This window comes from Caretta caretta, chromosome 2, assembly GCF_965140235.1.
Source record: "Caretta caretta isolate rCarCar2 chromosome 2, rCarCar1.hap1, whole genome shotgun sequence".
Classification (NCBI taxonomy): Eukaryota; Metazoa; Chordata; order Testudines; family Cheloniidae; genus Caretta; species Caretta caretta.
Genome location: NC_134207.1, coordinates 167,129,397 through 167,143,978, shown reverse-complemented (window position 1 = coordinate 167,143,978; position 14,582 = coordinate 167,129,397). Strand labels below are relative to the sequence as shown.

At 40.0% G+C, this 14,582-nt stretch overlaps 1 protein-coding gene across 1 annotated transcript in view; it reads right to left on the bottom strand.

The window, feature by feature from the left end:
- The window catches only part of GRB10 (growth factor receptor bound protein 10), a 201,708-nt gene that overhangs the window by 29,455 nt on the left and 157,671 nt on the right, over positions 1 to 14,582 (bottom strand). Inside the window, exon 6 of the mRNA XM_048839260.2 lies at positions 5,823 to 5,979. Within this exon, the coding sequence (XP_048695217.1) occupies positions 5,823 to 5,979 (157 nt within the window). The remainder of the gene's footprint in view (positions 1 to 5,822; positions 5,980 to 14,582) is intronic.

Sequence of the window (14,582 nt, the reverse complement as noted above, 5' to 3'; positions counted from 1 at the left end):
CTTGTGATAATTTCAAGTGCAGTGAAAAGCAAAAACTGATTGAAATCTCAAAAGCAAGCATATTCTTGCATGCCTTTCTGTTTAATTTAGTAGGCTAAAATTAAGATTTACCTTTCATTAGTAATGATCCACTGGAGGGCCAATTGTCTTTTCCACATCTGCATTTGGCTCAACTGTGACATTTCATTGCGGACTTTAGAGGTTTCCAAGCCTTTGAGGCCACCAGATTGGATTATTGCACTTCACTCTTCATGGGGCTACCCCTGAAGATCATTTGGAAGATACAGCAAGGGCAGAAAGCAGCCTCCTTTTCAGTGTGCTAGCTACAGAGAGCATTTTACATCTGGGGGCAGATCCTCAGGTAGTGTAACTTGTCATAACTTCACTAAAATCAATGAAACTGTGACACCTTATACCAGCTTAGGATCTGCTCCATAAATCTCCCAATTCTCCACTGGCTTCCGAATGTAATTTGAAATATTAATTTTAATCTATAAAAAACTACGCTGTTTGGGTCCTGGCTACCTAAACCTTTCTCCAACAGGGTAACAGATCAGTGGGGTGTTTTTCCCCCCGAGTAGTCTTTTAATTTAAAGACTACAGACTTCATAGAGGGTTGCACCCTGTAAAGGGCCTTGGGTTCAGGCACTGCCTTTCCTGGTTGATCTTACAGAGCTTAAAGTCTTTCATCTTTCATGATACAGTGTCAAGCTCACATCGATTTTAAGGTAGTCAGAGTATGTGTCTTGCTTATTCTGAGGAAGTGTAATTTAGGCCAGCAATGTGGCTTGTACTTTGTCTTTTAGTTTGTCTAAATACACCCCATGAATGTTTGACGGAAGTATTGTGTAGAGATGAACAAACTTGTTTCCTTACCAAATTAGTTTCCATCTACCTCTGAAATTTTGTGGTGGCATTTCTGCTGAAGTAACATATGTGACACCCTGGCACCCCCTTATTCACCACGGTCATATAATTAGCATATGTTCTGCACAACTCATGCCTTGTGAGTATCATTCTAAGTCTTGATCTGCTAGACATTAATATCTCGTTGGATTGTATGTGCTATCGTCATACGCGAACGTATGAAGTTTGGCTATGTATGTGTTACTGCAACATGTCGTGAGGTTGAAAACACCCACAAGCAGCCTTTCAGGTACAATAGTAAAAAGGCCAAGCAATGTTAATGGCTTATTGAGGAAATGCACACAAGCACAAGGATTGCCCCAGGAACTGTGTACAATAGAAACCTCTCAGAGATAGCACTACACAATGGGAACGGTTTGATCCAGGTTACAGCAAAAGAGCTTTCCAGCAAGCGGGAAGAAGATATAAAAAGGGAAAATGAAATCATGATGGTACCTCACTCTCCCAACACCACCACACTTGGAAACACCTGAGGAACAAAGGCTGAACAAAGGTAGTGAGGGTCCCAGGGTAAAGGGATTTATAGCCTGTGTATGAAACCTGGGAAACCCAAGCTGCAAAGGAAAGGCAGTTTGTGTCTTAAGAATCTGCCAGCCTGTTTATCACTCAGGGTGAGAATTTTTGCTAATGCATATCCTACCTATCTAGTATATTAAAGCTCAGTTTGTGTTTTTGTTTATTTACTAGTTAATCTGATTTGATGTGTTTGCTATAATTTATAATCACTTAAAATCTATCTATTGTAGTTAATAAACTTGTTTTTGTTTTAATCTAAACCACTGAGCTTTGACTGGAATGCTTGGGGAAAAATCTCTGCTTGGTTACCTCAAGTGTGCATGGTGTGCTTGGTTACCACAAGTGTGCATGGTCCTCTTCACATTGAGGGAGAGGCAGACTGGGTGTTAAACCCATATACTGGCCAGATTTGACCAGGGCAGGACGATTCTGCTTCGGGGTCCTAAACTGGGAAGCTGGTGGTTGGAGAGCCTGCATGTAACTGCAGCTGGATGTGTTTCTACCTGTGTGAATGCTGGTGAGAATGCAAGCTCGGAGGGCTTTCCAGCTTATTACAGCAGCACAGTTGGAGAGGAAACCCAGGCTGGTGGGAAAAGAGCTCAGTTCCAGGTGGCACCCCAGGGGAACCCGTCACAACATAATTTGGATTTTCATGTTGATGATACAAGCCAACCAGAATTTGAACGTTTTAGCAGATTTAGATGTTGAGGGGAAGCAAACGCACAGCTGTCAGTGTGCTACATCTTTACACAAGCTGCAACAAAGGACATTCCTTCTGATTAATCCTGATTAATGGGATGAGGCTTTCTACAAGTTACTTGGCTATGGATGTACCAACACAACAACTTCAGAGATACACTAAATTTTGGCTCCAAAATTAGAATCACAAATGTGTCTTAAGTGTTATTAAATGGTAACTCACAACATTATATAAAGTTATTTGTTTTATCTGGTTGTTTCATGCTTATCCTCAAGAAGTCAAACATGCTACTCTTGTGCGTCAGCATGCACAGTCTCCTAGCTTTAACCCAATTGCAAACAAGGATTTAATTCCACATTGCCATTATACATGGACAAATTACAATCGTCACAGGCGCCGACTTTCCAAAGTGCCGGGGGGTGCTAGAACATGATCAAAGAACATATTTTCATGACCACTTCATTTCATCATCGTCTTTATCAGACATTAACAAGAAACTGAAATAACTCAATTCCCTCCCCTTTCAAAAAATAGCAGGTAATAGTGAAGCAGAAGGAGAGGAAGATGGCAACCTTCACGTTGTCCTCCCTGTTAAGGGCTTTGCCACAACCAAAGCCATGAACATGGTGACTGATGGCCTTGCGGTCTAAAAAGCAACTAGAAATGGCCCTCGTTGGGTCAAATATAGAAATGTAGGCTCACACCTTTGTGTATGTCAAATCCATGTAGAAGGCCTCGCTTCTGCAAAATACAATTACCTGACCAAGCTGCTATACGAACAGAAGGACTAGCAAAGCAGCACACAAGGAAGACACTCATTTGCAAGAATAAGCTAGATTTTCAGAGCTACAAATAAAATGTTTGGAATAACTCAAATTTTAGAGTTTAATGTCAGATTTTAAGTAAAGTGCAACGTGACCTTAGATGCCAGGAATCTAAATGGGTCTGGAGGCTGTATCAAAAACATTGCTTCTATAAACACAGTTTTGGATACACAAATTAATTTGCATGTTCAAACAGCTTTTTGCAGCAATTTGCATGTGGAAGTGTTATTTTGACATACAAATGAGTGTGTATGTGAAGTAAGCAGTCTGCTTAAGGTCCCTTTGATAGCAGGAACCTAAAGTATTACCACACTAACCAGCGAACTCTACATTCCAAGAAGTTAAGTTATGCCACCATTGTGTGATACTGAACTGATTCTACAAAGAGAGCTCCTATGTAGCAGAGCAGGTTAGGAGGAAAATTTAAACTATTAGGGGGCCACCGTGTTCTTGGATGACTTCAGAGCCACGTTCTAAACTAAAACATTACTACTGCTACCATCTGAGCAACGCTCAGTTTTGTCATAAAAGTCTTCCAGAAACGTGTTCACAGAGCCGTAAGAATCACTTATGTTTTCTTTCCCCTCACCCCAAAACAGCTGGAATGATTGTTTCACATCTCAAGTGTACCTAGATGTATTACAAGAAACCACATCTGTAGAGGGAAGGTTTTCGAGTATGGGGCACCTAATTGTAGACTGAACTGTGGGCTGGTGAGAGAAGACTATGAGACCACTGCCACAATCTGGCAATGTCTGAAACATGCACATAAAAGCCTCTAAGAGCAGCCACCCAAGTGCCAGCAAAATTTGGTTGCATAGCGAATGTGCTAAATAAGTTTAACCAAAATTGTGCTGGTGATTTTTGGGGGATGGGTGGTATTTTAATTCTCCTGCGCATGGTCTTTAGTGCAATATATATTTTGAATATATAAGCCTCCACTCTATGGAACAGACAATTCAGATGAAGTTTCTTTCGGGTGGCAAACTGCATTCCTTTTTTATCTTGGATGCTCTTTCAACTTTGAAAAAATTACAAGATTTTATACACTCTCAAATCATGAAGTATATTTTTAAGACCTGTAAATGGATATACTGGCTGGCTAACACTTTTTTCAGAGTTATTTTCCCCCATGGAAAGTTTCATTATAACTCAAGTTGCAGTTTGTACATTGCACTTCACTGAAACAATCTAGGATTTCCTTTGTGCTTCACTATAAAATGGAGCTCTGCTATATGCAGATTCTACTGTATATAAATTCAGACTGATAAGTATCTTGCTCTTTTCCCATCATTGTTAATTACCAAGTTATTTGTATGTAAACAGAAGCTTTTGATTTCCTAATCAGTCTCCTGCCCGATTCATTCAGAGATGTCACACACCAGAGTTTGACAGCACAATTAGTCACCATGGAAGCTATTGTGATGTCACAAACACTGAATAGTGGCATCACTGAATGAATCTGGCAGGAGAAGGATGTTGATTACAAAGGAGAAGGCTTCTGTTTACACAATACCTTGGTAATCAGCAGTGATGGGAAACGAAATATAGAAAGAGGGCCTGGCAGTTTAATGAGCATTACTAAAATTAAAATTTTAATAATTTTCTCCCCACATGTGGATGTGGTGCTTTAGACTGACAAAATGTAGCTATTGTAACCTACACTGTCAATTTTGTCTTACGCTATGAACAAAGCTGGAAGTTGTCATTTTACATGAACCAGGTTTCCATGTGTATGGAATAGTTAGTCCTATTTTTACATTGAAAAAAAGAATCTAACTGGAAGAATTTGGTAATTGGGTTAAACTGTAAGACATTTTGGAGAGTAAACTTGCAGAACAGTAAACTTCTGTGTTTAATAGCATTCATTCAGGGTATCACAGTTCCCAGCAAATCACTTCTTTCTTTATTTGTAAAGACTGAATACATTTCAGATTTTTAAAACACTTTTATAAACCACTGATAGTGTTCACAATTTCAGTGCTCATGATTACAGTTAATGGTTTACTTATTTCTGCTTGATCATAATCGCCATTGACTATTTTTTTTAAAAGGCAGCAATTCACCTCAAAGTATATTGATTAACATTTCAAATGCCATACTCTGTACCATATACAATTCCGTATTGTTTCAGCAAGCTATTCACATACTGCTTATTCAAAAGTTGCACATCATGGTGCTTCTACTAAATCCATTCCACAAAATAAGAGCAGACGCCAGATTAAGTAGCATGAGATTCTTTCAGGTACTGTAATTAAACCAATTCCTAATGTTATTTAATTCCCTGCAGTTCTTCCTCTTGCTGCCTTCTTGCCAACTGTAACCATGGCACCTTAATTTCAATCAGTTGGAGTAGCTGCTGCCTAGAGAGTGCAGATGCCAGCGCTGGTCCAGGAATTGCCAATCCCCTGTGAGTGGCGGTACCAATACTTTCCCCTCCCTGAAGTCAAGTGTATTCAGCCCCCTCTCCTTCCCCACAGTGTACCTAGCTTTCATAACCATACTGTAGGTATGCAAAGTTGAGTCTGTTCATTCAGGTCTCCCAGCTGGTGATGAGCTGAGCTGATTCGCAGGGCCAGTACACTTTAGGGATCAAGCTTAATTTGCCTAAGCTGTTTATTTGCTATAGCCTCAAAACACAGCAAAGTAAGAATAGCATGAAGACTAGAAAAAAAAATATATTGGAGAGTTAAAAATGGTTCAAACGCTTAACACGCATTAGTATAAAGCACGCAAGTGATTCCAGCTCACTTAAAAACCTTTGTCCATAATGAAGCAATTGTAAAGACATCCATATGGTTATATTACACACTGTATGTTCATAGTTAACATTACCATGCTTGATGGTTCCCTACCTAATCCTAGATGAGGGTGATGCTCCACTAGGGTCCAGCTGTTATCATCCACACAATGACTTTTGTAAACGAGCAGCTGGCAGAGGTCCCTGGCTGTCATGTCTGCTAGAATCTCGATCACTTTGCTTGTCCCATCTTCACTAAAGACTTTTACATCCTGCAACATAAAGGATACACTTACAGATCAATGGCCTTGTGTTCTGAAAATATGCAAACCAGTTACCGTACATAGCTTCCCTCCTTATAACTCCAGGAATCTTAGCAGACAGCACAAATGACACACATGATTTACTTTATATTACTTTCCCCTCATCCCCTTTACCCTCCCCCGGCACCCTGGCCCTAAAGGAAGGTTGAGCAGCATTAATATGAACATGTACCAAGAAGGGGAGAGAGAGCAGAGACTCCTTATGCAGCAGTATACAACAAGCATAAATGAAATCATACCAGTGTACTGGAACGTTTGGCAAAAAAAACAAATAGAAAAAAAATCTAGCTTGGGGGTTGACTGAATTTGAACATTTACATCAAATTACGTTGAATTCTAAACATTAAAAATGGCTCCCTTGCTCAGGACTAACTTTTGATTGTTTCGCCTTTCAAACTTCCACTTGCAGTTCATCCACATATGAATTAACTAGCATTGTCCACACATTTCTCTGTTCCCCCTGAATTCTCTTTCATCTCAGATTTAAGGAGTTTGAAATCAAATGTGCATACACTGTACATTCAAAACATTAATGGAGATAAAGAGAACGTGTCAGAAACCTCCCCCCAACCCCTGAATTATACAGATGCTTTCCCGTTAGCATTGTTCTGCTCAAACAATACACTTACTGCAAAATTGTTTCCCCATATAATCAAATTTAGAGTATCAAGATTTATTTTAATCACAAATTAAAACATTCTGCATCCTAGCAAGAGAGGACATTGATCTAGCAGAAACCTTGTGGGTAATTTGATATGGAAAATCTTACCTCAACAGCACGTAAAAGGCAGCAGTCAGAAGAACAAGATGGCATTTTAAATATAGATTGCCTCTTGAAAGAGTTTGTTCTCTGCCTCTTCCAACCCTTTGCAGACTAAGCTGCACACTCGGGGTGTTCTGTAGTGTCAGTGGATTACTGTACTGTACCTGTCACGTAGCCCCTGTTCTGGGTACTGTTTCTGGGGAAGCAGACAACTCTTCCAGAGCTCCACTCAAAGGGTTACACACAATCTTTTAGGTAGTGAATCAAACCACACTGTGTAGACCAATCCAAGCCCTCCCTGTGACTGATGTAATCATTTCCCACACACTATCAGACTTCCAAATTATTCCCCCCAGTAAGAAAAAAATTACGAAGGAAATCTTTTTATGAACACCCACAAGTGTTTAAAACCCCTCTGATCTTAAAAAGTTCAAAGGAAAAGAACGCAGAAATCCCAGAGCCAAAAGCAGGCATGTCCCCTGAATTCTGATTTCTTTGCCAAATCTCTCAATAGCCCAGCCTCACAGCAGCTGATGTCATCTACATGCAACTTAAGCACTTGAACTTCTAGTCTGCTCGCTACTGCTACCTCTTCCTTCTTCCTCGCCGGCTTATCCCCTCCCCCTACCCCTTTAACTAAATGCTGGCTTAGTGGTCTGAGTTCTCATTGTAACAGACTGTTGATTTAGCAAGTGGAATATGAGGGGCTCATCTCAACAGCTCACTCTTGTGCTACAGGTTAGATCTGGCACTAGATTATTGATTAGGTACAGTATTTCCAAGAACCTACGGTCTGACAGCTACCCAACACTTCCCTTGCTACTCCCCTCCCCCTTTCCTTTCCCATAGCTATGTACAAATTCAAGCCCAGCTAGGGAGGAGTTAAAGCTTAATCTAGCTAAAGTGACTCAAACCCATGCATTCAGGAAACTGCTTCATCTGACAGCAGGGATGAGCCAGCTCTTTCAGAAGCAGGCTCTGAAGAGGAGGAGGGGGGAATCCCGGTTGCTGTAGCTCTCTGGAAGGTATGCACTCTGTACAATGTTACAGCTGCACTCAGACTCCTGGTAACACTTAACCAAGTCATAGAATTCCTAGCCAGAAGACATTTGATGGGTTTTTGCCCCTCTGTTTTGTGTCCCTAGACAAGTCTATTTTCAGTAATTAGCACACATTTTACAGTATAAAGGTATTATCTCCACACAGTGATCTCAATCTTGAAATACTAGCAATGTTAGAAAACCACTCTGCCACAATGAAGTTAGCTTCGAACAGAGGAAAGGGATGTATCTATGAGATACTGAACAAAAATACATCATTCCACAACGTGGAAACACAGTAGGCTTCCATGTTTACAGTCTGGATCTGATCTTAAAGACAGAATCAACTCTTTTTTTTTTTTTTTTGCAGGGGGAGAGGGGAATGGGGGCAGGGGAAAGAGAATCCCATATCCATCTTAAAATGTCGTACCTATTATTACTACAAGTAACACACAAGAGCAGTATAACTGGGGCGAGGGGGGGAGAGGGATATCTACTTTCAGTTGGCTTTGTGTATCTGACCTTGCTTTCTGTAGTGGAACAAAACCATTTAATTGAACTTCCTGTCTCATGAACTAGCCTGCTGACATCACTCGTGCACTGTGGAGGGGAATGCTCACGCACTCTCTTTCCCAGACTTTGCAAAGGGGTGTTTTACAAGTAATTAACAGAAGAACAGCTGTTGTATCGGAATCAGGAGCACAAGGGGAGGGAAATTGCCAGGATCCTGGTGGAGAATGGGAAAAGACCTTTTCACTGCCTGGAGACTTGAACAAGCTCAGGAAGCACCTGGCAGTGTAGGGCAGGCTGCCCATCCCTTGTGAGCCTGTGAGTCCCAAGAGAGATGTAGAGCTGTTTTATCAGGAATGTCGAACAAGCCCTTGTGCGGCACAGGGAGAAAAGTTTTGAGTCACCCCACACATTTCTTTGTATTTCCAGCTAGGGAAAAGCCTGCAGCAGTAAAGCCAGGAGGAGAAGGCAGCAGCCTCTTTACCCTGTGCTCTAGCACCTGACCTGTACTGAAATGCTGACCACATTACTTCTGTGCTCGTCCCATTTCCTTCCCCCACCTCACAACTTCAGCTCACGGTCTGTTGCTTTTAAGTGTGTTACACCAAAAAGCTCTTTTGAGATAGGAAGTTTGCTGAAGTCTATTCAGGCTCAGGGCAGGTCTACAATTAAAACGCTGCAGCTGTGCTGCTGTAGCACTTCAGTGAGGACACTGTGCTGATGAGAGAGCTTCTCCCGTTGGAATAAGCTACCGTTTCTTGGGGAGGTGGAATACCATGTCGATGGGAGAATTCTCCCATCGACACAGAGCTGTCTACACTGGGGAATACACTAAGATGTAGTTATCCTGACCTAAGTTCCTCGTGTAAACGTAGTCTCAGATACACCTCTAATATTTCTGCAATCCTTTTTTCCTGTAGCTATACACTGTAGAAAGAACCCAGGTATTCCCTTTTGGAAGGCTGCATTAGATAAAAGCAGGAAATTCATTCATTCTGTTTTTTAGAGCTTCCTTTATTTGATATATTGGGGATTTGGAATGGAGTGGGTGGACAGAAGGGAACAAGTTACATTTTACTATTGATAAAGCAGCATGAGCAGGAAAGAACAGCAAGAGATCACATGCCACCATCGACACTGAGACCATAACAGAACATACCAATAGAGGGACAAAATTGTCTGAATGTAACCCTACTACAGACAGCACAAGTTAACCAGGTTTTGTAGAAACAAAGGAGAGCACAAGGAGGTGAAGCTTAAAATCTTTAGGGTGGGGTGGGGAAATGCAGTGTTAAGTAAGGGCTTTTGTGAAGGGAAAAGAGGCTATTGAATTAGAGTTCACGGAGGTGCCCGTATGAATACTGTATATTAAGAAAGAAATTTATATTTTAGGAAACAGGCTTGACTGCTACAGCAGTTTTATTATTTTTGCCACTGTTTCAATGATAAAAAGAGAGCACGAGTACTCTCCCACTACAATAGACAGGCCTAATTTTAAGCCAGCCAGGAGTGGTCAGTGAGACAGCTAGTTTTGATTATTTTTATAAAAAATTATTATTACACATAATGGCTTACACATTATTATTATTACACATAATACAAGCTTGTAAGTGCTCCACACGCAATCCTATTTCTGCTATAAATCAGAGGGTGCCTCATGAGCACAGCTGATATTGCACTCGTGACCTAACTAAAGGAAAATGAATCAGTTTCTTCTGTGAATAAAGCACTCTCCTTCCAGTAGGTAGAAGCTACAGACACACTTAACAGAAGTCCAGAAAAATCAGTTTTAAACAAAACTTTTACTCTGCCACCCCCCACCCCCGAGTAAAATGCAACACTTGGAACAGTGACTTACAACAAGGCCTCAGCAGCAAGAGGTACCTTCCATTCAAAATCAAGGTTAAGAATGTTCAGCCAATCGGAGCCTCAGATTGGCTGCACATTCAGTGCTTTACAATGCAAAGGAACAGATAACAGACTGCGCCATTGTTCTATAAAGAATTCTTTTTGAACAGACTTAAAAATTGAAAATACTTTAACATACACCAGTTTAGTAGTTTTATATTATGACTGATATCCTCCCGAACACCTCACCTTCCAGCCTATACTTTCCCAGTAGCAACTATGGTGCTTGGTTACATGAAGTAACGAGATCATTAAAAGGGACAAGATAAAAATAAACCCAGTTCAAGGTCACGATTAGATTATCTTCCTCCATCTGCCCTATTGGTACTCCTAATTTCCTTTCCTTGGGAACAAGGTTTTATATTTATCATTACCCAATCATCCCTCATTGCCTGCAGTTCCCACTGCTTCACTCTCTTTGGTTTTGTTCTGCTATGTGGCCAGGTCCACCCTAGAAAAGATTTGCCAGTACAGCAATGCTGGCAAATCCTCAGCAGCTGATCCAGTCAAATGCACTTTTTTGCCAGTAGGGCTTATACAAGTTTCTCAAGCTATATTAAAAAATGCTATATAAGAGGTAAGCATTATAATTAACACCAGCAAAAGCATTTTTATACCAGTATAACTGCACCTACCCTAGGGCTTTTGCAGGTACAAAAATCTCTTATAAAAAAATATCACATCCATAATCAACGTTACACTGGCAAAAAGTTTCTAATGTAGACCTGGCCTGAATTTTCTATCCCTTTACTTTTGAGGCTGTACACAAATTTAATCACAGATGAATTTACACCAATGCTAACTAACCTCACAACTCACTGTCACAACACGTTATGTGTTCAACAATTTAAGAAAGGCATACAAGGGGATGGATGGATCTGGCTAGCCAAAAGACAGTGAGCTCAGCTTTAAAACTAATGTATTAAATGTTCTGGTGGCTCTGCAAATGCTTCACTTTTCTCAAAGAAGTAGATTTGGGGATCTCCATAAACTACCACTGTATCCTGAAGAACTACCTAGTTCACTTGTTATGTGCAAGCTTCTCATAAAACACCACAAACAAAAAGAACCACTTCAGTAGGTTTTGGATCAGATTCCTCAATCCCCCAATCTCTCCTAAATCATTTAGAAATTTAAAAAAAAAAAAAATATCCAGGTAATAAGATGACCATACTTGCATTTACACTTTTGCAGTTAGCTGATACAAAGCAAGAACATCTGCTGATTTATTACAAAAGACACACGGGTACTAACCACCATGGTTATGATTAAATTGCGAGTTTTCATTGTAAGCCTGTTTTCATATGATAAGCTTTCTGGAAAACTTCCAAGTTTCCTGAGCCTCAAAGTTATTTTAATTAATTTTTTTTTAAAATAACGAAATTGTGGAGTTTGAGTTGTGAGCGCTTTCAGGGTCTTAATCCCATGTCACTCGCTGACAATTTGTGAGTCTATGACACTGACAATGTGTAGATTCTAACTTTGCATGTGGATTACCCTTAATGAGTAGTACATCCTCTGCTTGGTTCAGAGAGAAGCAAGAAGGGGAAAGTGTTCAGATTCAACAGTGGTAAGCCTTTGATAAAGAGTAACTTTGAGCTTGCTCGGCAGATATCTGAAAATATTTTAGCTCTGTCTAGCATAGATCCACACTGTGGTATTATAGTCCAGTTTCCCTAACTTGCTCTAGGGGAGTTATCTACCTAAGATACTTATATTGTCCATTACGCAGTGTCTCAGCACCTCACGATCTTTAATGTATTTAGCTTAGAGGAGTAAGAGGTATTTTAAGTGATTCACTGAAACATGTATGTCAATCCTATAATTTTTCCGCTCTGACTGTTGTTGCTTTCTGACTTCAGTCTTGCAGAGGGGGAAAGAAATCCTCCAAAACAGCAGCACTAGCAATAAAGGTGTGAACTTCAAAGTGCGGCTGGGACCATTTAAATATCATTCATTGCACGGTGTTTTCTTTAGCAAGAATCATGCAATAAATATTGTGTGGAACCTTCGTACTGCAGTAGGGTTTTTTGCATGTAAACATCCAAAAGCCAAGAAATGCCAAGGTTAAGGTTCTCATAGCAACATGAAGTCTCCTACATGGCACACACCATATTTAGGTATACATTTAACAGCCCATGTGCAAAGGAGGAGAGTTATTATTATAAGAACCAAGATCTTGGTATTGACTTCCATGCTTGACTATTTAATCTTAACATTGCATTAAGTGAGTGAGTGTTTACATTAAGAATTCAGTGTTGTTTCCACCCCCCACTCCTCCGTTCTGCTAGGTTACCAAGTTTTATGTTCCTTCCAGGATTCAGAGGAACAATTTGACTTGGAAAGTGGAATTTGGGCACGTTCCAGAAGCTCAGTAATAATCACACACTGATTTTAAAAAATTAAACATTTTCCATTAGTAACCACACAATGACACTGTGGGTACTGCACCCCCATATTTAGAATAGGAAATTCTAATAACCATACATATATTTGAAAATGTATGACCAGTTATGAAGCGAAAAACATTGGGTACTTAATGACTTCCAAGTGAACAAATATGTCAATTAGTCTCAGGATTAAAGCTGCTCACCTGGAATGTTTGAGGGAGAGCACAGTTGAATGACCTTATGCAACTGAATCATACATGGCAGTATCCAAGTTGTGAGCTTACAAATACTAAAGGGCTAGGATATGGTCACAACAAACTAAGACCATAGTACTCACAATCATTTTACCCCAAGTGATGAACTTTTCATATTTAAAACTGTATTCTACCACTTACGTGACGCAAACGTGTATATTTGCAACAAACAGTGTACTGACTGTCCCCAATGTTATCGCATCCCTACTACATCCTCCTTCCCAAAACTCTCATCAGCTTGATAAGCCAGCTGACCCTCTACACTCTTCCCACTTATAAAATTCAGAGATGCAGATGGGAAGTGGGGTGAGAAAAAAAGCAGCTGTTCCAAATTATAAATCAGGCTGGGAAATTAGGATGAGGAATAGAGGAGAGAGATAGAATTGAATGTTCTCATTCTTGAGCACATCACCAGTTTGTGTCATGCATCTACAAACTTTACCAGCAATAATTTATATTTTCTTCCAGATCATTGATAGATCTATTGAACAGCATTGGGCCAAGAAGTGATCCCTATGCGTCCCTATTAGAAACACCCCATTTGAGTGTTTAGTTGTATTGGAGATCTAGTGATAACCAGTTTTTAATTCATTTAATGTGCACTATATTGATTTGGGATTCTTGTAACACAGCTACGTTATTATTTATGAAACTTGCCAAAACTTCAACAGTACTTTACAGGTCATCACACATAAAGGGCAAGCTTCATACAGTTCACTTTATATGCATACTGAAATTGTTTGAAAATATTGAGTTGTACAAAGTTTTTGGGAGTCTAGATTTCTGATGTAGTAAAGAAACATAATGAATGTCTCCTTGTCTAGTTCTCCTACCACCCCCCCCCCCCAAAATGTAGCCACCCTGGCACCATGTTTGGCTATTAATCCACAATCCAGTTTTTCTACATAACTAATTATGTATAGAATACCAGCCCCTTTCTTAAAAGGTGTAGCCACTATTTCACATTTTGGATAATGTAATTAAAACAATTAAACAGCTTTGTCTGGGATTAACCTTTAGTGACTATGAAAAATTCCTTACTATGAAATCTATTTCTAAATATTTTACCCTCTTCCCCAGTTATGTACCCCAAATGTATTATCATCTCTTAGCTTCATTTCAAGAATGGGGAGGAGGGAGTGATAATAAAGCCTAAGTAGAAAAGTTCTTGCAAACATATGTCCAGAAAGGACAATCAAAAGAAAAATCAAGATTAAGGACCGTTCTTAGAGAACATAAACAAAGTCTGCAACTTCTTTAGTTAAGGTTTTTGCCATTATAAAGTATTCTTTAAAAAGTGAATCAGGACCACAGATAACTCACCATACAGGCTTTCAACCACAGGACCCATGTCCATTTAAAGTATGACAGATAGCATAACTAGGCTATGGAGTAGCTTCCCATTGGCTTAAATAAAACGGTATGAGTCCCATTTGCTTGAATGGCTGCTTCTTTCCCAGTAGGATACTGTGGCAATGGCAAATGAAGCACTTGAGATTAGAGCACCAGGGCCAAATGAAGAGCCAGCAGGCCGTTTTCAGTTCGGGGTCCTGGACTCTAGAATTAGCTTCCCACTTTGATTTGCCAGTATCTGGATAAGACATCCTCCCAGACAAGCTGAAGGACTCACTATTATGCTCCTGTGTTAGATATGGAGTGGTTATAGAGCTTCCTTCTGAGTGAGATA